General features: G+C 45.7%; 1 protein-coding gene across 1 annotated transcript in view; it reads right to left on the reverse strand.

Annotated features, from left to right (window-relative positions):
* Positions 1–27,764, reverse strand: part of TTC3 (tetratricopeptide repeat domain 3) — a 331,906-nt gene that overhangs the window by 291,191 nt on the left and 12,951 nt on the right. Inside the window, exons 2-5 of the mRNA XM_029603249.1 lie at positions 14,279–14,339; positions 13,137–13,220; positions 10,810–10,858; positions 349–493 (exon numbers count right to left, since the gene is read on the reverse strand). Of these exons, the coding sequence (XP_029459109.1) occupies positions 349–493; positions 10,810–10,858; positions 13,137–13,208 (266 nt within the window). The 5' untranslated portion in view covers positions 13,209–13,220; positions 14,279–14,339. The remainder of the gene's footprint in view (positions 1–348; positions 494–10,809; positions 10,859–13,136; positions 13,221–14,278; positions 14,340–27,764) is intronic.

Below are 27,764 nucleotides of genomic sequence, written 5' to 3' on the forward strand. Positions count from 1 at the left end.
AGTTCTGCAGAGAAGGAAAATTCTGCACCAATTCTACTTTGCACAATGGTGCAGAATTCACCCGGGTGGCTGATCAGGCTTCATTCAGGGATAGGCTAATATAAAGACAGACACACAAGATTTGTGCCAAGGTGAAATCAGTTGAACGAGAAGTAAGCCGATTAGAGAGTTAGCCATCAATAGTGATAGAGCAATTATACAATTTATTAGATGTATTGCAAAAAGGGTGCTTTCAATCAGTTTATATTCAGCCTTAAAGTATACAGCTTTTTTTTAATAGGAAATTTTAACCACTAAAAAACTATCCAAATCAAATCTGGCTAACACAAACTCAGACTTCCCACTTACCTGGGTAGCACAAATGGCCACTCATCATGACAATGCAGCCTAGTCTCAAACAGGACCGGCCATAAGATGTAGACTTTTATGGCATCACAGTACTCTTGCAGTTCCTCTCTTGGTCTACTGCACCAGTACTCGACAACATCCCCTGCTTAAAGAGAACAGAGTAATATATTGAGGACCCATGCACCACTTCTACACCCAAAACCTCACAGTATCTCAATGGGAGGGCAACAGAGCACACCAACCTGACTATAAAAACCATGTTTTAGGATCCTAGGGAACAGAAGTTATCAGGCAGAAAGACTAAAAGCTAAAGCAGTTAAAACTACAGTCTGATGAGATTAAGAAGCTCCTTATTCTGAAGAAATGCACTCACCATGCATCAGCGTGGAAAACTAGAGTAAGGTTATCATAAACTGGCCTCATAAATACACAGTTTGATTTGGAAAATTAGATTTTTCTTAATTTTTGTAAAAGATAAGCTAGTTTGATCAGCAATATGTTGAAATGCAGTTACATAGGGGTAGATTTTTAAAGTTATGCACGGACGTAGATTTGTTTGCACAACCTGGCGCGAACAAATCTACGCCCGATTCAGCGCGCGCATGTTATAAAATCCAGGGTCGGCGCGAGCACACAGGGGGGGTGCACAATTGTGCAACCTACGCGCGCCAAGCCGAGCAGCCTGCCTCCGTTCCCTCAGAGGCCGCTCCGATTTCGGAGGGAACTTTTTTCCCGGCCCCACCCACCTTCCCCTCCCTTCCCCTACCTAACCCACCCCCCAGCCCTAACTAATTTCCCCCCCCCCACCTTTGTTTGGCAGGCGTAACTTCTGCGCGCCGGCCGGCTGCCAGCATGCCATTCCCCGGCCCGGGGACTGGTTCGGAGGCCACGGCCATGCCCCGGAATGCCCCCAGGCCAGCACCTCGCCCGCGGCCCCGCCCCTGGAACGCCCCGGAATGCCACACCGCCCCAACACGCCCCCTGACACACCCCCCCAAGCAAAGCCCCGGAACTTACGTGTGTCCCGGGGCTATGCACTCGCCGGCGGCCTATGCAACATAGGCGTGCCGGCGTGCAGGGCTTTTAAAATCTGCCCCTTTGGTTTTACATTTTCAATGAATATTAGTGTCTTCTCTCCCTTATTAAAACAAAATTTTAAAAGTTATATTCTAACATCTAAACAAAGAAAAAGTATATCAAAGAATACCTCTCTAAAGCATCACCTAGGGAACATTTTCTTGTAAATAGATATCTTGTAAATGTACGGGATTAAAAAGGGGTACACACATGATATTATAACACAACACTGTATCCTAGAAAATCCCACCATAACCCCCTTCCTATCATCTGAGAAAACAAAAATGAGAGACTAAACTGAGTAGAGAAACAATATTATATTTTAGATTTATATGCCACCTTCCTGGAAAGACTTGGGGAAGTTTACAACATAGTAAATCACAAAATACAAACAAAAAACTATGACTATCCTTCCCCAACCCCCCCCCCCTCACAAAAGAGGATGGGGGAGTGGGGAGAACGAGAACAACTAAACTCAAAATGTCCACACCGTCAGTCTCCAAAAGGTTGCTCCCTACCTCTCCCTGTTGCTCCGTGAGGAGCTCCCAAATGGGCAACCCCCTGTCTTGTATTGTCCCTGCGGGAGGGACCAGCCCTGGCAATAGCAGTGTCTTTTGAAACCCGAAATCCAGTTTGGGGCTATGGTGGCAGAACCAGATGACTTGAGGCTCTCCCGGTCTCAGGCAGAAACAAAAAAGGGGAAGGGCGAGCTCCAGCAGGAAACATTGCAGCCCTGCTCCTTCCATTTTGGCCAGCTTGCTTCACTCCCTGGAAATGGCAGCATCCTTTGAAGCTCCTGGAAGTTCAGAATTTAGAGCATGGGAAGAAGAAAGCTGAAGTTTCCCCTGTCTTGTGGAGGCCACTGCTATCCCCACTCCCCCCCCCCCCCCTCCGCGGAATCTGCAACATGACCCACTCCGGGGTTTCCACCTGGACACTCATATAGGGTTCGTAGATGCCTAGGGAGAGGCCAAGCATGGAGGGCAGCAGGATGAGCAGCACTACCAGCATTAGCCATACAGACAGCACACGTTCTGTGCTACTACCCCATTACCCCCACCCCCCAATAAGCACTCTGCCACCCTGACCCATATGTCTCAATGATACAAAGAAGAGTAAGCTGCAGTCACTGTTTGGTGAGAAAGCTGACCTCAGAGGACCTGTATGGCAAGCACACCAGTGTAGGGGGCTGCAAAAAAACCCCAAAAAAAGTGGCCTGGGGAGTTATTCAACACAGAATGAAACTCCTTAAGTGCACTGGTCTCTGAAATCCTGGAGGTGAGGATTATTCAGTTTCGTTTTTCCAGAAGGCTGTGGTTCATACGGGTAATTTTACTGTTGCATTGAAAATGTAGATATTTAATCCATATCAGAAAAATACAGGGGTAGATTTTAAGACCTGCGCGCGGGCGTACATGGGCACGCGCTACCCAGTGCACACACATGTACGCCCGATTTTTTAACATGCATGGGCATGTTATAAAATCGGGGGTCGGCGCGCGCAAGGGGTTGCACAATTGTTCATCTTGCGAGCACCGAACCCGTGCCGAGCCACCTTCCCCAGTTCCCTTCCCCCTTAACTAACCTTCCCACAATTTCCCCTAACCTTCCCCCCCCCCCCCCAATTTCTTATCTCACCTTTTGCACCTGCCGGCACGCGATCCCCCGACACAGCGGCAAATGGCTGCTGTGTCGGAGGCCTCTGGCCCTGTCCCCTGCCCTGCCCTTTTAGTAAAGCCCCGGGACTTAGACGCATCCCAGAGCTTTACGCGCATCGCCAGGCCTTTATAAAATAGGCCTGGCACACATAGAGCTTTTAAAATCCGGCCCACAGAATGTACTGGAAGGTAAAGACCATAAGGCTCATCCAGTCTGCCTGCTCAGTACCGCTATCCCTTCCCCTCCCTCAGAAAACTTCTGTGCGTGTCTCTTTTTTTTTTTTTTAACTTTGCTATCATTATCCTATTCATCACCTCTGTTAGGGGGCTATTCCATGCATTAATACTCTCTCTGTGAAGAAATATTTCCTTAGACAACTCTGAGTTTTTCCCCCTTACATCCTCCTCATCCATAGCCTCCTTTGCCTTTATTCCTTGCAGGTATTTAAATATCTCTATCATAAGTCCTCTTTACCTCATTTCCTCCATGGTATACATGTTTAGATCTTTATGTCCATTCCTATTATGCTTTTATGGTGAACAATGTTGACCATTTTAGTTCCTGCCCTACGGACTGCCTATCTTGTTTATATCCTCTTGAAAGTATGATCTCCAAAATTGTACAATATTCTAAGTAATGTCTCACTAGTGATTTATACACAGGCATTGCCATCTCCTTTTTCCTGTTAGTTATTCCTCTACCTTTAAGATCACATCATCATAATAATAGTCAAGCTATGTCAAGCCAATAGTCCATCTAGCCCAGCGTCTTGTCTCTGATGGTGGCTTGAATATTTTCCATAGGCAAGACACAATGGCATCATTAATTGTGGAGAGAGAGTAGGATGGTGAATTGCTACCCTCCCAACGAGACTTCCTTTTACTGAATTTTCTGGTCTCATGGGATACTGACTGACAAAATGGTCTTGTGCAGCACAGTAGAGACAGAGATTGTGTGATCTTCGCCTTTGTGTCTCATCAAGTGAGAGTCAGGTTATTTATTTATTTATGCATGCATGTTTTCTATACCGTTGCACAGAAAAAAAATTCCATCTCCACGGTTTACAATATGACAAATTAAAAATAAATACATAAAGCACGAATAAAAAGTTTACAATTAAATCATTAATATAAAATTATTATAAACAAAATTAGATAAGATCAAATAAAATCCCCTTAAAAACTCAAAGATAAGAATATAAGTGAAAAGATAAAACGTGAAAAACAGTACGTGGGTCTCAGCTATTGGTTTGGGTTTCATTCTCGTATGCCTGTTGGAACAGCCAAGTTTTTAGATCTTTTTTGCACCCCTGTGACACTTGTGCCTGGGATAGCGAGCTCTTTCACGCTGTGAGCCATGAGCTCTGATAGTTCGACTTTGACGAAGAACCACCTCATGGTTCGGTAAGGTTCCGTTCCTGGGGGAATTTCCCCTTCCTCCAGGGAGTCTTGATCCTCGTCCGAGGTGTCCATGTCCCCACTGTTGAGGCTTTTGGGCGGGAGAGGCACTTCTCTGGATTTAGAGGATCCCAGGATGTTAGGGTCCTCTGGGGGAGGCTCTGGCTGTGTCATCGGAGGCGCTGGTTGCATGTGGAGAAAGTTATGTAGGCCTTTGAAGAATTCTACCCAGGAGAAAGATGCTGGGTCTAAATTGAGAGGCGCTGCATCCCCGGGGAGCCTCGTTTGAAGGAGGCTCCCACTGGGGGTAGAGAGGTCCAGTTTACTGTCGGTGGATTCAGATCCCAATACTGGCTGGGGAGGACCTTGACCTGGTTCACCCAGGGTCTCCTCGCACTGTAGACATAGAGCCATGGCCTCTTCGTGCTGCGCAGCTCTTATGTGGCATGCTAGGCAGAGGACCTGAGCCTTGAGCTTCTTGTCCGGTGGCACCATGTGCGCGTAGAATTGCAGAAACCCCCAGTTTGTGCATTCAAGTGTACGCCGGGAGGCTTAGTTATGCGCTCCAGCCGCACCAAAGTTGTGCGTGTAGGTCGGATGCGCACTCAATAAGATGCGCGCGCCGCGTGCGCACAGATTTAACTTGTGCGCCCGGCACGCCTCTGTGCGCACGGATCGGATCGGCGGACAGGGCGGTGATCAAGGGAAAATGGCTTCGGTGACCACGCGAGCAATATGGCGGCCACCAGGAAGGATCTTCACGTGGGAGGACCCTTGTATCGGACCGGGGTCTAGCCCGGACAGGGCTGATCAACCCGGTAGAACTGACGCCGGCTGGCAATCTGTGCGGCTATTCGAGCCTCAGAGACCTGAGACTTTTAGGAAGTTTTCTACCTTACCTTGTGTCTCGGCATTTCCCAGTCTCGTTCTGGGCGGTCTCTGGCTGCGGGGGGAGAGGGAAAGGTACCTTCACTGCCATGCTCGAAGTTGCACCCATTGCCGGGGGCTAAGCCATGCCGGGAATCGGCTGCCAGACCGAGTCCTACCTCTGAGGGATCGCGGAAGTCACCTCAGGAATTCTCAACTGGGAAAGGGACCCGTAGGTATCACCGCAGAAGAGCGGGGCTCGTCTGTAGAGGTAAAATTTCTTCTTTGTTTTGATTTCTTTGGTTAGAATACTCTAACGGTGTGCAAGCGTGTATAGAGTCCCAAACTGCTATGTAGATGGAGAAATACTGAAGAGCAGAGCTTCCTGCAGGGGTATATGTACTAGGGCTGACGTCAGATTGAAATCTGACTTCGTCTCCAACTGCTATCAGGAGCACACTATACCCATTGGTCCTGAGTCCATCTGCTACACGCTAGGAAAGATGCTTTACGACTGGTACCTCTCACATGATAGGTTGCACAGGATCTTTACTACATCCAATAACCTATGCTAGCGGGGCTGCAGCTTGGTGGGATCTTTTTTGCATATTTGGTGGAACTGTCCAATTATTCAAAAGTTTTGGGAAAAGACTGCAACATTAGCTACCGCTATAATTTGCTCCCCTAAACGATTATTGGCTCCCTTGGCACTGCTGAACTTACCTTATGATTTGGTGGCGATCTCCAGCGGCCACCTTTTGCTACAGGTGTGTGTGGCCTCTCAGATTGAAATAGCGGTTCACTAGAGAAAGCCTGAAGCCCCAGCAGTCTCCAGGGTGATCAGTGGATTAGATATGGTATGCACAATGAGTGCCGCAAGGAGGGACACTATGGGCAAATTTCATGCCATTTCGGACCTGTACTTGGATTGGAGGAATGCTACCCAGGGGGGATTCTTATAACCCTCGCAGTACCAATCTCAGAGTGCAAATGCGCCTGGAGGGCTATCATGTAGTACCAGTGGTTCTCAACCGGTGTGTCGCGGCTCCCGGTGTTCCACTGCCCCGCTTGTGCTTCCCTTCTCGCTAGGGGGCGGGGCTGAAGAGTGGAGAGACCTGTGTGTCGCCACCGGCGGGGCCGAAGAATGGAGAGACGCTGCACCACCGCCGCAGGCTGAAGAGTGGAGAGACCTGTGCACTGCCACCGGAGGCCAGGCCAGCGGGGCCAAAGAGCAGAGAGACCCTGCGCACCGCCGGAGGCCAGGCCGGTGGCAGCTGATAAGCGGAGGCCAGGCTTATTGGGCCAAACAATGAGAATAAGCTTCATGTGAGCTTGAGTGTATGTGTGGTAGAATGGGTGCCTGGGTGCGTGAGTGGCAGCTTTGTATGTTTGTGTGTGGTAGAATGGGTGCCTGGGTGCGTGAGTGGCAGCTATCTTCCGGAGGAAGTGGTGAAGACCAAAACTGTAAAGGACTTCAAAGGGGCGTGGGATAAACTCTGTGGATCCATAAAGTCTAGAGGATGTGAATGAAGAGTGGGTGGCTCACGGGAACGATGGCTACTACCTGGTGATAATACCCTTATTCAATAAACATACTCATGGTTAATGCGACTCCAACATTGCTCTAAGCTTCAGCGGCAATGAGGAAATGTGGAAAAAAGGATTTGCATTCACAAAAAAGCGGGGAGTAGCTTGCTTGTTACGGCGGTTGCTACCCCAAACCAAATAAGCTGATACTTCACTTTCAATGCATAACCAGCATAGCTCTCTGCTTCAACAGCAGGGGGGGAATGAAGAAAGGTGGATCTATATTCAGGCAACAATCAACAAGGACTGAATTACATAGGCTGGATAAACAGATAAGCATGGGTGTAGCTTGCTTATTGCGGTGGTTAATACCCCTAACTAATTAAGCTATTTCACTTAGATGCAGTTTCAACACTGCTCTCTATATTAATGGCGGGGGTGGAAGGGAAATAGAATAAAAAAAGGTTACTAAGAGCCAAGAGAAACATAAGTATGTGAGAGAAAAAAAAAAAACTGCGAAAGCTTGCTGGGCAGACTGGATGGGCCGTTTGGTCTTCTTCTGCCGTCAATTCTATGTTTCTAGGTTTGTATGTATGTGTGTGGTAGAATGGGTGCCTGAGTGGCAACTGTGTGTGTGTGTGTGTGTGTGTGTGTGTGTGTGTGTGTGTGTGTGGTAGAATGCATGCCTGGGTGTGTGAGTGGCAGATTGTGTGTGTGTGTGGTACAATGGGTGCATGAGTGAGAGCTTGTGTGTGTGTGTGTGTGTGTGTGTGGTACAATGGGTGCATGAGTGGCAGTGTGTGTATATGGTTGTAAGTGACAGAGCATGTGTGTGATTGAGAGACAGAGACTGGTCAGGGATGTGACTGGAGTGTGTGTGTGTGTGCGACAGAGACTGGTCAGGGACGTGACTGGTATGTGAGTGTATGTGAGGGAGACAGACTGGTCAAGGAGGTGACTGGTGTGTGTGTGTGAGGAAGAGATACTAGTTAGGGAGGTTACTGGTCTGTGTGAGACAGACTGGCTGTGACTGATTGTGGGCCCTAAGGAAGAGGACTGTGAGGACAGGGCTTCAGCAGCCACTGCTGCTCCTGGTATGTGCTTTCAAGGGAAAGGAGAGTTGCTGGAGAGGATAAGTAAAGGCGGCTTTTTAAGTTTATTTTTCTTGATTGACTGTCATTTTAATTATTGGATATTATCTGATGTGTCTGCTGTTTTGAAATATTTTATTGATATTTGGACAATTTTTAATAATTTTTATGGGTTTTTAATTGTTGGATGTTATTCTGTTCATCAGCTGTTTTGTAACATTTATTAGTATAATTTTACAATTATTTCTGAGTGGATATCTATCTATAGCAGTTTGGCTTGCTCTGTTTTCCTAATAGGAGGTGTATTAGTGTTTAGGGCCTGGTTAAATATTTGTAGTGGTAAATTACTGTCTTTTCATAAGGAGGGCTATTGTGCCTGCCAGTAAAGAGAGTTTGTTTTGCTTTTACTGAGATGTCATCAAATCCAGAATATCTTTTTTTGTATGGTGAGCTGTACGGGTAATGCCCTAGTTCTGCTCTGCACCCATTTTGCCCAGTGATGGTCATATGTTCAGTGTGTCACACATGTGAGAATCATCTGTCAGGTGTGTCCCGGCCGAAAAAAGGTTGAGAACCACTGGTGCAGTACATGTCTGTATTGAATTTGTCTTTTTGCTTTCTGTGGAGCTTGCAGCCAATGAATGTATAAAGGTATTAAGGGCAAGATACCTCGGGGTAAAGGGGTTGTGTTTACTAAAATGTTTTTTATGTATCACTGCATCAACTTTATTCTGTTATCAATGTTCTGTATGATAACGTTGACATAAATAAAGAGATAATGTAGTGGGCTGAAGGCTTCACACTGACAGAGGACAACCTGAAACTCCTGCCAAACAGGACTTCATGTACCAGAATTCCCTGCTTCATGACGGGTTTACTTACAGTCTGCAATACAGCTGTAATTAGGACATTGAGAAACTCTCTGTCAGCACATTGCACATTTTCATTTTTGGCTTCGCTGTTCTTATTCTCCGATAAGCTTTCACTGCTGTAACCTAGATTAGAACAATGAATGTATTATGTGCAGAACTGTATTACTACAGACTCGTGAATTCCTTTCCAGAACTGCAAGTCCCGGCAGCCTCTCCTGCAGAACTTGGGAGAAGTTTCACGAAAGTTCCAGGGTGTCTAGGGAGGGGGTCAGTAGCCCCTCAGCCGGGATATGCTTGCTCAGCAATGCTTAGAACGCATGTGTAAAAGATAAGAAATGTGGAATGTATAAAAGCCAGCTCCTGAAGGGGAGGGGCACGCAGATTTCTGAGCCATTGTTCTCAGCTGTGTCTTGCATGCAATAAAGGTCTTTCTTTTCGGACCAGTTGTCTGGGGCCTCTTTTCTGAGGGTAACAATAATACAAAAAAAAAAGAAAAAGCAGCTGTTTGCTGTCACAATACTGTAGACTTCTCATTGGCTAATGCAGCATGGTGGAGGGTAAGTAGGACTGAGGAGGAACACACATGGGAGAAGTCATCGTCATTGGCTAAAGGTCAATAAAATAGCGACATCACCAGAAAAAAATAAAGAGGACCTGAGCTTTGCACTGCATTTTCACCAGACAGTAACAGTACTAACCAAAAGGACTAGATAGAAATATTAAATAGTATGATGGCAGAAAAAAATCTTGTCTGCCCAATTTCCTTCCGGCTATATGCCATAAATTATTTGTCTTCTTGGTTTATCTTTACTTTGCCAAGAAGGGTCATCTTTGCCTATCTCATAATCTTCAGTTCTGATGCTATCATCACTTCCGCTGAGGGTTGTTCTATTTCATCCACTGCGCTGTCCGTGAAATATTCTCTAATGTTCCCCCCAGCTTTGCACCCCTTTCAGCCTCATACCACATTCCTTGTTCTAGAACTTCCTTCCCATTGAAAAAAGGTTTGCTTCTTGTGCATTTCTACCTGAACTTCTCTACCCTATCCTCTATATCAAGGTTCCCAAGCCTGTCCTCAGGCAGCTCCCATCCAAACTGGGTTTATAGATCACCACAATGAAGATAGCTTATGCATATTTATACAAACACACACACACACACAAAATGGAGGCAGTGCATGCAAATCTCACTCGTGCATAAAACCTGACTGGCAGAGAGGCCCCTTCCATCCCCACACCCCCTCCTCCAGACAGGTTTGGGAACAACTGCACCTGGGTATACATATTTTGATTATTTAAGTCCGATCTTATAGGGCTTGCGGTGCAGTCTCTGCAGCAATATGGTAGCTCTCCTCCGAACACATCTGAACTAGAAATCTCAGAGGTTTCCTTTACAAAAGCTCATCCAACCTGCCACAGCCTGGTTTACGGCCCCCACTAGCAGCTAGGAAGCCGCCTAAGTTTAATGGGTGGAATATGGAGGTCTGATATGTCGCTCTGTTGTATTTTATCTTCAGTTTTTTCCCTACTAATCAAACCTCTCATGTTCTAGGGACATACCATATATAATATATGCACAAGCTAGCCCTACAACTTAATGGCCACCCTGTTGATACCTGAGTGACAGACGGAGTTTCTCTGTAGCCTGAATAATGGCACACAATGCTCAGATCGTTTCCACAGCAATTCTGTCAGAAACGTTTAATTTTAACCACTTTTATTGCATGAAGGGCTGGGGGGTAATAAAGGTACAATTTAAAAAAAAAAAAAAAGGGGGGAGAGAGAAAGTGTCTTCACAGCATCCTGCCCTTAGGAACTGGGGGATACATTCTTTATAAAAAGTCCAAAAGATTTTCCCCATCTCCAGCAAAACATTGAAGGGAAAAATTAAGTTTCAACTCCAGACACGAGGAAATTAAGCAGAAATGAATGGAAAAGAAGGCAAGCATTCTCAGATGTGAGATCGACTCACCATTTGTACTCCTGTTCAGCAACATACGCTTTGTGTATACCTCATGTCCCTGTGAATGCAGAGGAAGAGAGCGTGAGAATCTGAGGGCTGCCAGCCATGTTCAGGAGCTAGAGTGCAGGGTTTAGCGCTCCAAAGCAGGTGGCCTCATTCCTCTGAGACCAGCGCAAAGAGCCGTGGCAAAATCAGCTGAAAAAGATACGTACCAAGCAAAGCAAGAAAAAGCACACAACACAAAATAATTCTGCCGCTAACCTAGGAGGATGTGTTCCCACACACACCTGCTATCCATGGGCGGTTTGGATATGGACACAGAGGTGAGGTTGGGGTATGGGAGAATAAATCAAGGGCTACATTTCACACCTCTGAAAAAGTAATCTTTGTGGGCCAAGAGTTAGGAAAGGAAGAGTGCCGAGAACTAGCAGAGGGCCCGTCCAAATCCCGGAGCCAATGCACATCACCTGCACAGTGTGACTGTGGCCCTACTGGAGACGGACAGCGCCGCACATCTGCAACAGAGTAGCCCTGCAGTCCTGCAAACAGAGCCAGCACTGCGCTGCACTGCTAATTCAAACCTAAACAGAGTGCAGCTGCATTTTCAAACGGACACGTCAGCAACTGAAGATGATTTTGGGTCAAGCTATGTTGGGTGCTTTACCCCTTTTTCTCAGAAGATTCAGTGCAAGTGGCTGTGGAGCGCTCTTAAAAGGTCTCTTCAAATACGGCCTCACACTGCATTCACAAGCATAAGCAGAGAGGGGCTCCAAGTCCACAGGCCTGAACTTTATCCTCTCTTTTGATAAGTTTTTCTCTCATTTTTCCCCTCTCTCAACATCTGCCACAACTTCAATACCACCAACAAAGAGAACCTTAATATTCACACAATCCACAACATATATATGAACATGAAAATGTTTTATTAAGGATGATACATCCTAACTAGACACATATTACTAACTAACCAATCATCATTCACCCTCATTCATACATTAAAAACATCAAATGTAAACAACATATAGGCTGAAATATTGACAGCATCTATATAACTCATATGCATGAAAAAGTTCTTGTTATTTACTTTCTTTATAAATATATTGCACTCTTATGTATACTTAATTTTTAACAGATCACAACACTTTATTCACATTTAAATTCCCAACTGGTGGCTATCATGATGTCTGGATGTCAATCAAAACGTTTTTCAACACCACGCTGTTCTCCTTAAGCCACTATCATGATTTGAACTCCATTCTGCATTATGTTCTGTTCCATTATCCACCGCCACAATGTTGTTTTACTCCAAATCAATCCCCGTTCAAGATAGATCCCTATCTAACGGGGATCTATCTTGAACGGGGATTGATTTGGAGTAAAACAACATTGTGGCGGTGGATAATGGAACAGAACATAATGCAGAATGGAGTTCAAATCATGATAGTGGCTTAAGGAGAACAGCGTGGTGGTGAAAAAAGTTTTGATTGACATCCAGACATCATGATAGCCACCAGTTGGGAATTTAAATGTGAATAAAGTGTTGTGATCTGTTAAAAATTAAGTATACATAAGAGTGCAATATATTTATAAAGAAAGTAAATAACAAGAACTTTTTCATGCATATGAGTTATATAGATGCTGTCAATATTTCAGCCTATATGTTGTTTACATTTGATGTTTTTAATGTATGAATGAGGGTGAATGATGATTGGTTAGTTAGTAATATGTGTCTAGTTAGGATGTATCATCCTTAATAAAACATTTTCATGTTCATATATATGTTGTGGATTGTGTGAATATTAAGGTTCTCTTTGTTTGTGGGGTTATATTGAATATTGGAGAACAGATTTATATTGTTGCCCTTAGTATTGTACAACTTCAATACCAGCACAGTCACACTTAGACCCGTGGAAGCCTAGTCCAGCATGCACTACGGAGGGGCAGTGGGGAAGAAGAGGGCAGAACACCCCCAAATGTTATCTGATCGATCACAGAATTATAAAAAAAAAAAGTTCCATTTTGAAAATAACTTCACCAACACATAAGTGACAGGGTGAACAGGGCATGTCTTCCCTCAAAGAGACACCACAGCAGATTACATGAGGCAGCTGCACTGAAACGCAGGCTCTGAAGCTGGCATTTCTACAATTCAAACGCACTGGTGACAGGGCCCCTGGACTCAGGTGTCCAAAACATGTCAGAGGCATAAAACGGCAAATGGTAGCAAATGGTAGCAGAAGACACAAGAGGGGGCAAAGCCAGGATGAGAGCAGTGCTCGACCTCCTACAGCCTGCAACTGCAGATGTAAACAGGGAGAAGTTCACTGGTTACTCACATTCTGGCAATACTTTGTAAAATAACCATAGGTGGCCTTGGTCGAGTCCCCGTCACACGTGGAGTCATCCATGGCTGTTGATACCTTAACACAAGGTAATAAGTGCATATCAGAATATGTCAAGGTGCACAAAGCCGCCACTTCATTACTTTACTGTAGGCACTTCTGGAAGCAGGCATTGCATCAGCACACCCTGCACAGTGCAGGTCTTCTTGCATGAGAATGGGACTGGAATGAGGCCGTTTCCTTTCTAATCCAGTTCCAGCAATGCAATTACTATTTGTAACTTTTTTTTCCCATTTTTTTTATTTAGTTCAGTATCATGGACCATGCAAAATAGAAGCATATGGTAAAATGGCAGCACCAGATTGATCTTTATGTCCCAGTGTTGTATTTTCCACTCATTTTCAAGTTCTAACTACAAACCCAAAAGGCTGGTTGGTTATATATAAAACCATATACGTAAAACAGAGACAAACCACAGTCAGTTTTTTCTTATGTTAATGCTTCTGCACTACACAAGCTTATGGTTGCCAACTGGCTCCATATTTTCAGGACAGGTTGATCCAGTCCTGATTTTACTCGTATTGGCAGATTGTACTTTCCACAGTTGCTATCTCATTGATCTATTCATGTTTAGCTGGACTTTTGAGTCATTACACTTTCTGGCAGCTGCAAGTGAAGGATAAACACAACTGCAGCGATATTTTAACAGCAGAATGTTTGGCCTGATTCAAGCACAGGAAAAGGACACCAGTGGTTCAGAAACTGCTGAATCTGAAGCTGAACATTTCTGCGCTCTGGGATGCTCCCTGTTCCTTCCTGCATTCTTCAGAAGAGTTCACTAGGGTTGCCAAGTGGCTCCAGATTTTCAGGACATGTTGATCCAGTCCTGGTTTTACCCCACTGCATGCTGGGACTTATTCTGATGTCCTTATTACATTCCCTAAGAAAAGCAAGACTATATGTATCTGCATGCAGGGGAGTAAAGCCAGGTCTGGATCAACCAGTCCTGAAAATCTGGAGCCAGATGACAATCCTACAGAAGGGTGGACTGTGCCTGCAATTTAACATTAAATAATATCTATTCAAGCAATTTATAAGCAGCTTCCTCAACAGAATTTTGTAACAGATTTCCTTACCTCTTTAGTCTCTTCTAGGCTGCAGTCTTAAGTTCTTACTTTACCTTGCAGTCAGGAAATACTGTAAAAAAAACCAAAAAAAAAACCAATGAATAACATAATCCAGTCTACGACATGGTTTATTCTCAAACAATTGCCCTAATCTAGATTTCAGCAGATGCAGAGTTTACTTGATGCCACAGGAATTAGCCCTTTTAGTTACTGATTAAAAAAAATTATAATATGAAAATGCTAAGTGGAAAGAAAGAACATGATTGACTATTACTCAACAGCAAGAGGATTCTGCTACCAAAAAAAATGTTTTTTTTAATTAAAAAGTAAGCCTTCTAAGAGAGGCTTCCTTGGACAGGTTTAGGAGAAAAAAAAACCCACAAAGAACAAAGAGACCAAACTTAATCTTTTTAGCAAGGTGCAAAATGCCTTTTGTTTTCTAGACTGAGATGATCGCTATTAAAACCTGAAAAGAAGATTAAACATTAATCTGAGTAAGCAATCCTGGACACTGCATGAGAGTGGCTAGATGGCAGATGCCTCTTGTCTTCAACCTCATTAAATGCTCTCGTGGTCTGCTTAATGTTAGAGCTATCAGAGCTAAGTATGCTCATATCAGAGATCTATTTCTTGGTTTTAAACTTCACATTTTGTTTCTAGCTGAAACTTCTAATGCCCCTTTACAAGAACGTATGGACCTTGTTGCTGATATTTCTATGCCTTACCATAAATTCATCATTTGGGGGAAATGTAATGTTTTGCAGAGTTCCTTACGAGAACTGAAGTCCATAATTTTCTGGCCCTGATTTAGGTCTTGTCCAAGGGGCTTACTTCCCTATACATGAAGCAGATCTTGCACTGAACCTCATTTTTTCTTCTGCGGAGGATTATAATTCTTGGTGAGCCCATCTTTTCTTGCACTGGCCATTCCTTGGTCTCTTTTTAGTCTCGAGTCTTTACGACATCTTCCTTCCAAGGAAACGGGGTTCTCCAGGAATGTCAAAACAAGTTGATCGGGACAGTTTAGCTAAAACAGCTGAACCAAATCCCTGGTGATTTTTGCCTCTAGATGACCAGACCAATTTGTAGAACAATATCGCATGTAATGCTATTTTAAAAAAAAAAAAAAAATCGCTACTCCACCCAGCCTTGGTACTACCATTCTGGCTTAAGAATGCTAAAGAGGCAGACCCATCACTGTGAGGAGGCTTGGCGTAAAGGAACAGCAGCTGACGGCAAAACACAAATATGTCGCTGCAATTTGACATTATCAGCCTGAATTATTAAGTGCTGAAAAAAAAAAGTTTTTTTTCCAGAAAAGATCAAATTAGTTGATGATTATTCAGAACAGCTGTTTAAGCTTCTCAGCTTTCCAGTAAAGCTGCTGCTCTGCCACCAGATACTTCTGCTTGTTCTGCTAACAATTCACCTTCTTTTTTTTCCTCTAACAAGGTGAATTCCATCCGCAAAGACTTTCAAGAGTTTTTTTTTTGTAAATCAATTTTTATTAACTTTTCACATAACATTTAGACAACCGGCTGGATGCGGGTGGGTTCTGCGCCCGCACCCAGCAACACTGAAAACAACATGTGCGGTTACAAGATAGACATTCCACCCCCCCACCCCAACACCACCTCCCACCCACCCCCCCCCCCACGTTCCTCTGTTCATCCGCAATGACAGCTTGCCAGAAAAAGTCCAAATAGTCCGGAAACCAGGCCAACCACAAGATCCTCGATAGACCAAGACAGTGAAGGTCCAGACAGGAGATCGTCCCCTCAGCACGCAGTGAGGATCCTACTTCTGGCACGATGAGGAAGGATTTGTAAGTAGGGTTCCCAGATGTCCAAAAACCGGGCCCACATCCGAGGCGTCCCATGAGAAGAATAAGATTCCATATGCATCATAGTATAGAGGAGATTTCTCCACACCCAAAAGGAGGGTGGATCCACCTCCCGCCATTGCAATAAGATAACCCTCTTCCCCACCGCCCCTGCCTTTTGGATGAAAAGGCGAGTACCCTGGTCCCGAATTCGCAGCGCCGGGATAAACCCAAAAAGCAACCAAGTTGGGGCAATGGGGATAGAAATCCCCAGAAGCTCCGCTAAAAACTTGGCAATAAGAGTCCAAAACCGCAAGACCCCCGGACATGCCCAAAAAGCGTGAGTCAAAGTGCCCACACTTCCCGGACAGCGAGGACAACAGTCAGTCCTAGCAAGTCGTTGCTGAAATGCTCGCTGAGGGGAAATATAGGCCCTGCTCAGGAACTTATACTGGATCTCTCTATAGGCGCTGCTACCCGAGACCCTGGACACTCCCCTAAAGCATACACTCAACAGAGATTCAGTCACGCCAAGCTCCCCATCGTTATTCCAACGAGCAGCCAGCCGAACCAATACCTCCCGATTATTAGTCTTAATTAACTGTCTATAATAATAAGAAATGGAGGGAGCCCGAACATTGGACAACTGCAGCACCTCCTCGAGCTTCTGGAAGACACCAAGCCGCAGGAAGGCCGGAGCCATCGATTTCAGGTAATGAGCAATTTGCAAGTACGAGAATATGTCCTTCCCATCCACCCCATAGCGGTCTCGGAGCTCAGGCCAGGTAAATTGCCGCCCCTCCATATGATAAAAATGTCCCAAATATGTGAGACCTTTGGCGTGCCATTTTTGAAAAACCCTGGACTGTGTTCCAGGAGTAAATTCTGGATTCCCCCCCACCGGCAAGAGATACGCGCATATACGCGGCAAGTGCAACCACTTAGTAAGCGCCACCCATGCTCCCCTAATCGGGCTCAAATTTACTGAGTGTGCGAGTGCTGTAGACAAATGAGTGGGTTCCGCCTGCATGGCATAAGTGAGAGCCACCGGGGCGGTCAATGCCCTATCCGCCGCGAGGGCAGTGTAGGACGCCTCGTCTAAGATCCAGTCCCGAATAATGCGCATATTACAGGCTAGATTATAGAGATATAGGTTTGGTACGCCCAATCCACCCGCACCCCACGGCATTTGGAGCCATACCAATGGTAGACGTGCCCTCTGTCCCCTCCAAAGAAAGCACCGAAGGGCACGGTCCAGGGACATCCTATCTGAGCGCTTAAGCTGAAGGGGTAAGGTCTGCAAGATATAAAGCCACTTCGGGAGCACCACCATTTTATAGAGATGCACCCGGCCACTAATAGTAAGTGGTAGAGGGCCCCAACGGTGTAACAGTTCCTGCGTATTTTGAAGGAGCGAGGGGATATTTGCTGCGTATATCTGATCCGGGAGTACCGTAATATTGAGTCCCAAATAACGGATGCCATTGGGAGCCCAGTGTAAGGGAAAGTCGCCCGGCCAGGTCACCCGCAGAGTATCAGGAAACGCCATCGCCATAGACTTCCCCTTGTTCAAGCGAAACCCTGAGAAGCCCCCAAAGGCTCCCATTATGTCCAACAAAATTGGTAATGATGTCTGCGGGCTTGTTAGAAACACCAAAAGATCGTCAGCAAAGGCCACGCTTCGAAATATCGTGTCGTGAAAGCGAATCCCCCGGATACCAGGCGTGTGTCGGATAGCCAATAGGAGGGGCTCCAGCTGTAAAACAAAAAGCAAGGGAGAAAGGGGACAGCCTTGACGAGTACCCCGGGTGATGTCGAACGGGACGGAGCGTTCCCCATTGACCACGAGAGACGCCTGCGGGTCCGTATAAAGAAGCCGTATTGCCTGTAAGAAAGGGCCATCTATCCCCATGCTCCGTAAGATATAAAAGAGATAAGGCCACTCCACTCGATCAAACGCTTTTTCCGCGTCAAAGCTTATCGTAAGAGATGGAGTATTAGTCGAGTGACAAATGTCTAAAGCAGTAAGAATCTTTCGGACGTTCGTTAACCCATATCGGCGTCGCACAAAACCTACATGATGTGGGCCCACCAGAGTGGGGAGCACACTTGCCAACCGATCGGCTAGTATTTTCGCCAGGAGCTTCTGATCATAGTTTATCAGAGAAATAGGGCGATACGATTCCACCCTCTGCGGATCCTTCCCCGGCTTAGCAATTAGGGTAATATGCGCAGTATTTATCTGTGGCGGATAACTTCCTGTCGCGACCAAATCTGAATAGAGGGCCTCCAGCGGGGCACTGATCTGATCGATCAGGCATCGATAGAACTCAGCCGCGTACCCGTCCGGTCCAGGCGCCTTCAGCCGTTTAGAATGGAGAATTACCCCTTTAATTTCTAGCTTAGTGATCGGAGCATTTAGCCGTTGCTGTTGCGCTGGAGTGAGCTCGGGAATGGGCAAAGAATCGCAGAACTGTTTACAGTTATCTTCCGACCACACCCCCGCACTATACAATTCCTCAAAATACCGCCAAAAGAGGCGTAATATGGTCTGAGTGCTGGTTTCAATCTGGCCAGACTCATTTTTTAGGCCCGCCACATGTCGGGTTCCCCTGGCTGAGCGGATCAGGTGAGACATCATTTTCCCAGCTTTATTGCCATATCGATATAGCTGATATTGATGATATAAGACACTTTTTTTTGCACGTGAGTGCAAGACAGTATTCAAAGTGCATTGGATAGAGTGATAATGATCCCGGAAGGGCGCCGTATTACTCCACAGGAGCTGGCGCTTCGCCCGCCGCAATTGATTATTAAGTTGTATAATTTGAGCATTGATGGACTTCTTACGATGGGCCATGTAGGAAATGATGTCTCCCCGTATCACCGCCTTCGCCGCGTACCAAAATAAAGAGGGATTATCCATATGTGCCCCATTCAGGGTAGCATAGTCCGACCAACGTTCCCGCAGGTATTTCTGGAAAGCTGGGTCGTCTGCCAGGTAGTACGGAAATCGCCATGACCTAGCGCCAGCGCTATGAGGCGCAAGCTGCAGGTCCACCCAGACTGGGGCGTGATCTGAGATCAGAATAGTTTCTATTCCCGCCTCCGCCACCATAGAGAAGGCATGACCACTAATCATAAGGCAATCAATATGGGCATAAGTGGCATGAGCTCTAGATAGATGAGTAAATTCTTTGACCTCTGGATTTAACTGCCGCCAAACGTCCACCAAATGGAGTGTAGATTCTAACAGCCGAGGGCCCCTCCCCATTCCATACTCTCGACGTCCCGCTTGGGAGGTATCCACCTTGGGGTCCCTAATGGTATTAAAATCACCCCCGACAATGAGAATGTCCGCCAAGTATGGTAACAGACACTCATAGAGCTTCTGGAAAAATAGGGCACTATAGGTATTAGGGGCATAGAGATTACAAAATACAATCTGACGGTGAAAAAGTTCAGCCACCACGATGAGATAGCGACCCTCCGGATCTTTAATTTCCTTGTGAATGGTAATCGGCAAACTTTTATGAAACATAATCGCCACCCCGGCTGATCTGGAGGTCGCCGATGCATAGGCCACCTGTCCCACCCAGTTACGGCTTAACTTAAGATGTTCAGCATCGGTGAGGTGGGTTTCTTGAAGAAATCCAACCATCGCCTCCTTCCTCTTTAAATGTGTCAAGATCTTGGTGCGTTTGATGGGGGAATGTATCCCCCCGACATTCCATGAAATTACTCGGGTAAGAATACTAGAGATACATGTTTAAGCGAAGCATTTCTCGCAGAGGTAATACATTTGAGCATATCTGAACTCCCCCAGCATGAGTCCAGACGTGAAGCATTTTGCCACGGAACATCTTAGCAAAGGTACCAAACCAATGGCCTAAACTGGACCGATGAGACGTCCAAACAGAGGAATATCCGCTCCCTCCCAACCCCCCTACCAACCCCGACCCCTCCCTATCCCCCCCACCCCGTCCCCTATCCCAACCCGTCCCAAGTGAAAACACAACAACCATAGCGGAAATCCCACAGGGTGCCGTGTTAGGAGATCACGCAGCCACCCTACACTGGTGCGTGGATATCCTGCACTCCTCCCCCCCCCCGCCGTCCTCCCCCACCCCCACCAGCCGATAGTTCCACAATGTTAATTCGTGGCATGCTATTGAGCTCTGGTATGACCCAGCCTACTCATGTAATACAATGAGGACACTAAAATTCTACGCAGAGACATCCCAACCCCATCAGTCCACACTGGTAACAGAGAGAAGAAAGAAGAGAAAAAAAGAAAAGAGAAAGAAGGTATGGAGAAACCAGCACAAGCAAAATGATAACCAAGGGACCATGTAATGAAATCCCTCTAGTGTATTACATACAAGAACACTTAACCATATGCATAAAACATGAAGTCCAGTGAGTACACAACAGTGTCTGTCAACAAAAAAAATACTTTTCATACCCACTGTACTAATGCGCCAGACCCGGCAGCAAAAAAAATGCACACCCACAACTAAGCAACAGAGCTTTAAGGGGTACCAAACAGCCAATAAACAGCAACAAAAAAAACCCCCTTCAGTACATGAAGTATCTGCCAGACGTGACAGGATCCTTGTCCGTCTGCCGGGCCGCCAATGAAGGCCAAACACCAGACAGCCAAATACTCGGCATCTAGGGGCCCATAGTCCATGTCAGCAAAAGTAGAAAACAAACATAGCAACAAAATCAACACAAAAAAAACGAACCACCCAGCCTGCCATGTTCCTGGCTGAGTCCGCTAGGTAAAAAAAAAAACAAAAAACGGAGGGTGATGCTAACTCAAGGGTAGAAAAAATAAAAAAGAAAGAGAAAGAAAGAGAGAAAAAAAATACTAAAAACCGGCGTGCAGTGAGATGGCCCTCTGTAGCTTCTGGCTCTTCGTCTCCCGACTATTTCAGCTCCACCTCGCAGACTCATGGAGGCGCAACATTGCTCGCCCTGCGTTCTTCCACGAAGGCCTGCGCTTGTGCAGGCGTTTCAAACCACCGGGGCCCCTCAGCTGTGGTCACTCGCAAGCGGGCAGGGTAGATGATAGTCGCCCGGAGGCCCATGTTGATCAGGTTTGAACAATGGGGAGCCATAGCACGCCTTTGCAGGGAAACTCCGGCCGAGAAATCCTGGAATAGTAAGACTTTCCGTCCCTCCAGTTGAAGGCTGCGACCTCCCCTGAGCGCCCGAAGAATATCAACTTTATGTGCATAATTCAAAAGCTTGACAATTACAGGCCGCGGCCGCGTGGTCTCCCTCTGCCGCTGGCCTAATCGATGAGCGCGCTCCACGCGCAGCGGACCATTCGTCAGGGGTAGGGACAGCTGTTCCATCAACCATTTTTCTACATAGGAGGGTAAGTCTACGTCCGTAATCGACTCCAGCAACCCGATCAGGCGGAGATTCGAGCGGCGCGACCTATTTTCAAGGTCCTCGAGTTTTTGGGCCTGCTGCGAAAGAGAAGTCTTGAGAGCGGCGATATCGTTGCGGGCAGTCACCAGGTCGTCATGCGCCTCCGACACCCTCGACTCTAATTCAACCATACGAGGTTCAAAGCCCTGCAGAGATTGTTTAAGGTCCGCGATTTGCTCGGCAATCGCCTTAAGTTCAGGGCCAAGCGCGGCCGCCATCGCCGTCTTTATGTGCTCTAAATCGATACCTGACAACGGCTGGCCTGGCGGCGTGCGATCCGGCGAAGATGGCGGGTCCGTTCCTTTAGGCCTCTCTCGCTCTTTGTCTTTTCGGATCGTTCGAGTCGCCATGATTTACCGCCTAGGAGACACCGATAGTGATATTGGAGAGCAGGGAGCAATTGTAGAGAACGCCAAGTAGTTAGAGGCTGGGGATGGGCTCGGATCAGGAGACGGGAATCGGAGCTAAGGGTTCCACATCCACCTTCCCCGCTGGCTCACGTGATCTCCACTTTCAAGAGTTTAATGGCGACGGCCCTGTGGTTCTTCTCGGCCTTTTATCAGTAGTACGATGCCACAGGAGACGCCACCGACTCGCTTCTTTAATTCAAGTCAGGGTGCCCTCCTCTCTGGGCGAAGCACTGATCTCCTAGAAAGATACCGAGCCAGCCCTTAGTTTGCTGGTCTCTGCTGATAATCTCCGCGCACACAAGCCTTCCCACAACGGAGTTGTTTCCCGAGCAGAAAAGTGCGGCGTTAGTCCTTCCGGATCGGCTTCAATCTGCAGCACATTAACACCGGGCCCTTGAGGGTGTCCCCTTGTGGAAGGACCCCCCCCCCCTTTCCATTTTTTGCTCCATCTGAGAGTTTGAATGTTGTTTCCATAGCACTCAACAACTGTGGCAGCCCAGGACTCTTATTCATATCCTGTTTAAGGATGATCCGAACATCCGCCGGTCCCCGTCCACCCCCCCCCCCCCCCGGTCCCCCGATGCAGCCACTGTGCGAAACACGGCTGTGGCGGGGTTCTTCTCACGTTAAATAATATTTGTTGGACAAGGTTTATTATTCCTCGGCCTTAAATAAGAAAGCAGGTGTAGCTATCTTGATTGGGAAAAACACTGTTTTTGAGGAGACGCATGTCATTTCCGACGCAGAGGGCCATTATGTTCTTGTGTCAGGGAAGCTATCTGGTACAGAAATCACTCTACACAGTGTTTATGCTCCTAATCAATACTAGCACAGCTTTTTCACCAATCTAGTACAGCTTATAACACTGAACAAAAAGGGCTTACTATTCCTGGTGGGTGATTTCAATCAAGTGCTAGACCCGAGCCTAGATAGATCTAATAAGCGCAAGAGAGGGCCCTAGGTTTTCTGCAGCTGCTAAGCATGCAGCATGAATCCGATGCAAAACGTGTCCATAAATTACCATTAAAGTTGCATAAAATGATTGCACATGGAAGAAAAGAAGCATCCTTTTCACTAATTACTGATTGGAAAGCATGTTATTACAGCTACTTAGTTAATAACAGATAATCTAATCATTGGATGTCTTTGGATTTTCTTTACATATCATCTCTGCATTGTTTTGGGGCAGCAAGTTGCTTAAAATGTTCATTTATTTATTTGGGGTTAATATACTGCCTATAAAACAAAAGAATCCAAATGGTTTATAGTAAAAAAAAAAAAAAAAAAGTGAAAGAAAAGTGTTAATGAGAAGGGGGTGACAAAACAGAACCCTGAGGGGTAGGAATGGAGACTTGATAATTCCAAACAATCTGAAAAGAATGATCAAATAAGAACTAAACTCTCCATCTGAGAGTTTGAATGTTTCCACAACACTCAATAGCTGTGGCAGCCCAGGACTCTTACTCATATCCTGTTTAAGAATTATCTGAATATCTGCTGGCTCGCCCTTACACAGCCATCGTGCGAAACACAGCTATGTCTCTTCTCACGTTAAATAATATTTGTAAATAATAATAATATATAATGAATAGAAAAATAATAATATTGTAAATAATATTTATAAAGTTCTTCACTTTAAATAATATTTGTATGTTGTTAAAAAGTGCAGTTCCAGCTGATTTACAGTTAATACAATTATTTAATGTATTCAACAGTTAAATTTTGTTGCCACACATTCTTTTTCATCTGGGCCTAATCTATTACATTTCCGACAGGCTTTACAGAGTGTTCAACTGCCTTCATCAGGCACAGCTAAATGCTCCCTGAAGAGTACCTATTCCCTCAACGGGTTTAATCTCCTTTTCAGCCTGTTTATAATGCTCACCCCCACACACACACACACACAGTAGATAGGAGCCCTCTGTAGAGATTCACTGTCAGGCTTTAAGCACACTGGAACCCAACAACATGGCATATGATAGCTCGCAAGAATGGCAAGGCCCAAAGGGACTGATGTAATCAGCTGGGCTTTAAGACTTTGCACAGTTAAAGCACATGCTAAAAGTAATATAACTCCCAATGCAGTAAGCAAATGGTGCTTGCAAATCTTAAGTTAAAATGTGCATAGCCTGAGCACACATTTTAACTTGGAAGGGGAAGGGGAGTTAGGAGTTTATGTTTTGTTCTCATAAATCTTGAGGCAGGAGAAGGAAGAGCAGGGCACGACACAGGAGAAGGAAGAGCAGGGCAGAACACAGAGCTCTGTTTTAGAGGGAGTGTCACCCTATTTTCCCAGGACACAAGACTGATGTCCCAGGGCATCAGATTCTCTTGCCCTCCTCCCCACCATCCAGACCCACCACGACTGGGTGTGCATACCGTGAACAGGGCGGCACACCCGAGGGGGGGGGGAGGGGCAGCAAAAGAGGCCACAGGCCACCAGTGGCGCTCAACCCGCCGGCGGCTGAAGGAGAGAGGCCGCTAGCAGAGTTTAACCCAAAAGTGGCAAGGAAGGAGAGCGGCCCTGGGAACTTTACTCCACCTCTGGACTAGGAGTTAAATTTCCAGCTTTAATTATGTTTTATTTATATTCCACCTGTCAGACACTTCAAAAACCCAAGTTAAGCCAATACCCAAGTGTACCACCCAGATTGCAACGGGGACAGGATTAATAGCCAATGCCTTCATTAGCATGGGATTTCTATACGAGGGCGCAAAGCAATGCTCACAGTTTGAAGGACAAAACTCCGTGCTGCATGAGGCGTACTGGGGTACATTTTAAAAGAGAGCGCGCGTATCTTATAAAATCCGGGGTTGGCACGCGCAAGGGGGTGCACATTTGTGCAACTTGCGCGCGCCGACCGTTCCCTCCAAGGCCGCTCTGAAATCGGAGCGGCCTCGGAGGGAACTTTCCTTCCACCCCCCCCCCCCCCCCCCCCCCGCACCTTCCCCTACCTAACCCACCCTCCCAGCCCTATCTAGACCCCCCCCCCCCCTACCTTTATCAGAAAAGTTACTACTGCCTCCGGGCAGTAGTAACTTATGCGAGCCAGTGCGGCAGGCCCCAACACAGGCCCACCCTCTGGAACAAGCTTCCCCCCCATTTCAGACTGGAACCCTCCCTCCACTCTTTCAAAAAGAAATTAAAAACCTGGTTATACCTAAACGCCTACCAACACCCCACCTAACCCACCCCCTTTAACACCCCCCGTCTCCCCTGCTCTAATGTTTATACTGGATACATGTGCCCCCTCAAGACTCTTCGCCACTCGTTTATTTAAAACTCGTTCCCTAAATTTTTATTACATTGTATATTTAGTTCCAACCAATTTTGTTAAATGCAAAATTTCTGTTACATTGTATACTTAGTTCCAACCAGTTTTTGTTATATGTAAAATAGTACGACCCTTGTCATACTATTCCAATTGTTGTTATGTGAACCGATGTGATGTACGCCAACGAATGTCGGTATATAAAAGCAAATAAATAAATAAATAAAATAAATGATATAAAAAATTTACTTTGCCCCAATATTAAAAAACGTGAGTGAGGTGAGAACAGGTGTTCCTAATTTGAATCTGGAAACAGATCTCACTGCTTATTTTGAAGCTCCTACTGAAGAACAGTTAGAACAACGGGGAACTTTATTAGTTTCTTTCACTTATCCGGCGGATAGAGATTTAGTTTTAAGGCTGTTTTTAAAAAATCGTAATAAAAATTGTATTATGGTCAAAAACTCTGGATTTATCCAGACATTGTGAAAGATACACAGATTCGCAGGAAAGTTTTTGTGGGGTTATGCCAAGAAGCCAGATTATTAGGCACCCAGGTAAATATTAGGTATCCTTGTAAATGTTTAATGCAACATAAAGGAAAAAAAAGTTACATCTTTTATGACCCTTTACAAATGAAAAGCTATTTAGATAAATGTAGAGGGGAAGCTAGCATTACCTAATCCAGTCAGGTGCAATTAGATATAAAGGCTGGCGATATTCTCTTTATTTGTCTACTGAATATCTTCAAGATGTGTTTGTTCCATTTTTTTTTCTTCTCCCAGAGATCCTTTTGTTTCTTTATATTAAACAAGTAGGAAAATAAGTTTACTGAAACAAACTTAGAATTATGTTTGTTAAATATCTTTTCTGTTCTCTGTTCTTTTCTCTAAGAATGTTAGAGGTAAGAAGTGATGTAAACTTTCCGGTTTGTAAATTTGAAAAAAATTGATAAAAGAATTTAAAAAAAAAAAAAAAAGAAGATTTGAAAACCTGGCTATTCACCAGAGCCTATGCAAATGATCTCACCCATCAAACAACCAGAATCTCACACAACCAACCACCAAGAAAAAATCCACATCCTCAGAGAAACATAAAAATATCTAAGACAACTTAATAACATATAAGACAATGCACAACGCCACATACAAATGTGGTTACATAACTATTTAAACTAATATACGCAATACAGTCACCATGATGTAACTTCTATTTAACTAATATGATGTAATGATGCTTATTTAATATGATTCAATGTTTTAACCAATGTGACTACTGTAAACCGTTCTGATGGCGAAACCGAATGACGGTATACAAGACATGTTAAATAAATAAATAAATAAATAAAAATAAACCAACCTCTCGGAGGCTTTCCCCTCTATTTTATAACCCTCTCCCAACGCGCCTAGCCCAGTCACTGCAGAAACCGCCCTCAGCCAGGGCCCCACCTCTGGAACCCTGCGGCTTTGGGCCCTAAATCCACACACTAGGTGGTGACCTTGCAGAACCACTAGAAATAACCTCTGCGCCCCCCCCCCCCCCCCCGAGAGTCGCAGCATCACCAGCCCCCCCCCCCACAAAAAAAAAAAACCAAGCCTGTGAATCAGTACTGCCACTGAAACTTTCCGACATCGTGCTACAATTTAAAAAAACAAAACATTTAAGGATCTGAATAGTGCATCGTTTCTGTTTCATTACCTACTAAGTGCCAGCAATGTACCGTTTTAATTATTCACTATTTCTCCAAACCGTGTGACACAGCACTGCTTAGACCAATTACTTCAACCACTTCTTTCTGTACGCCTGCTGAAAGAGGCATTTCAGCCCAACAACTCAAAAATCAGGCAAGCTTAACACACTTGCAGCACATCAGAGGGCATAGGACTGCCCTTTCAAAAAGGGCCTAGGATCGATTTATTTATTTTAGTTTTTTTTTACTTGTACAGACAGGAAAGGATGCTAACTTTACCACTCTTAATATAGGTACAGCAGTCTCGGTCCATACACTGCAGCGGCCTTGGACAATGGTAACACTGCTTTGACAACATTAAGCTTGTGGCTGGGTGCTGCTACAGCGGAACTAGATTCAGATCCTCTGGCCATCAGGCCATAAAAGTATTGCAGAGGAGTTGCCTGGGACAGAGGGGACACAGAAAGACAGATTACTACTGCAAAAGTGACACAACAGCGACACAGATGGGTCCAGCTTTGGAGGATGGGTTCCTTCTAGACACAAGCAGGGCCCCGGTCCCTGGCAATTCTGCAGCTACAGGTAGGTTACAAAAGTCAGCCCTTCAAGTGGAATTGCTGTGGGAGAACGGGTACAGAGCTGGATCTGTGCCTGGCTGGCAATGTGTTTCCCTTCCTTCCCCTGAGTGATTGGCAGCTGGGAGGAGAACAGCAGCAGCAGCAGACCAGGCTGTGTCATCCTCCTCCAGCACCTGGGGACTGCTGCTGCTGCCTTGGGCTGTGAAGTGATGCTTATAGCCACCTGGTTCAAAGCAGCAGTGGAAGATGTGGCCTGGCATACTGCCACTATTCTACTCCAG

This window comes from Rhinatrema bivittatum, chromosome 5 (genome assembly GCF_901001135.1).
Source record: "Rhinatrema bivittatum chromosome 5, aRhiBiv1.1, whole genome shotgun sequence".
Taxonomy (NCBI): Eukaryota; Metazoa; Chordata; class Amphibia; order Gymnophiona; family Rhinatrematidae; genus Rhinatrema; species Rhinatrema bivittatum.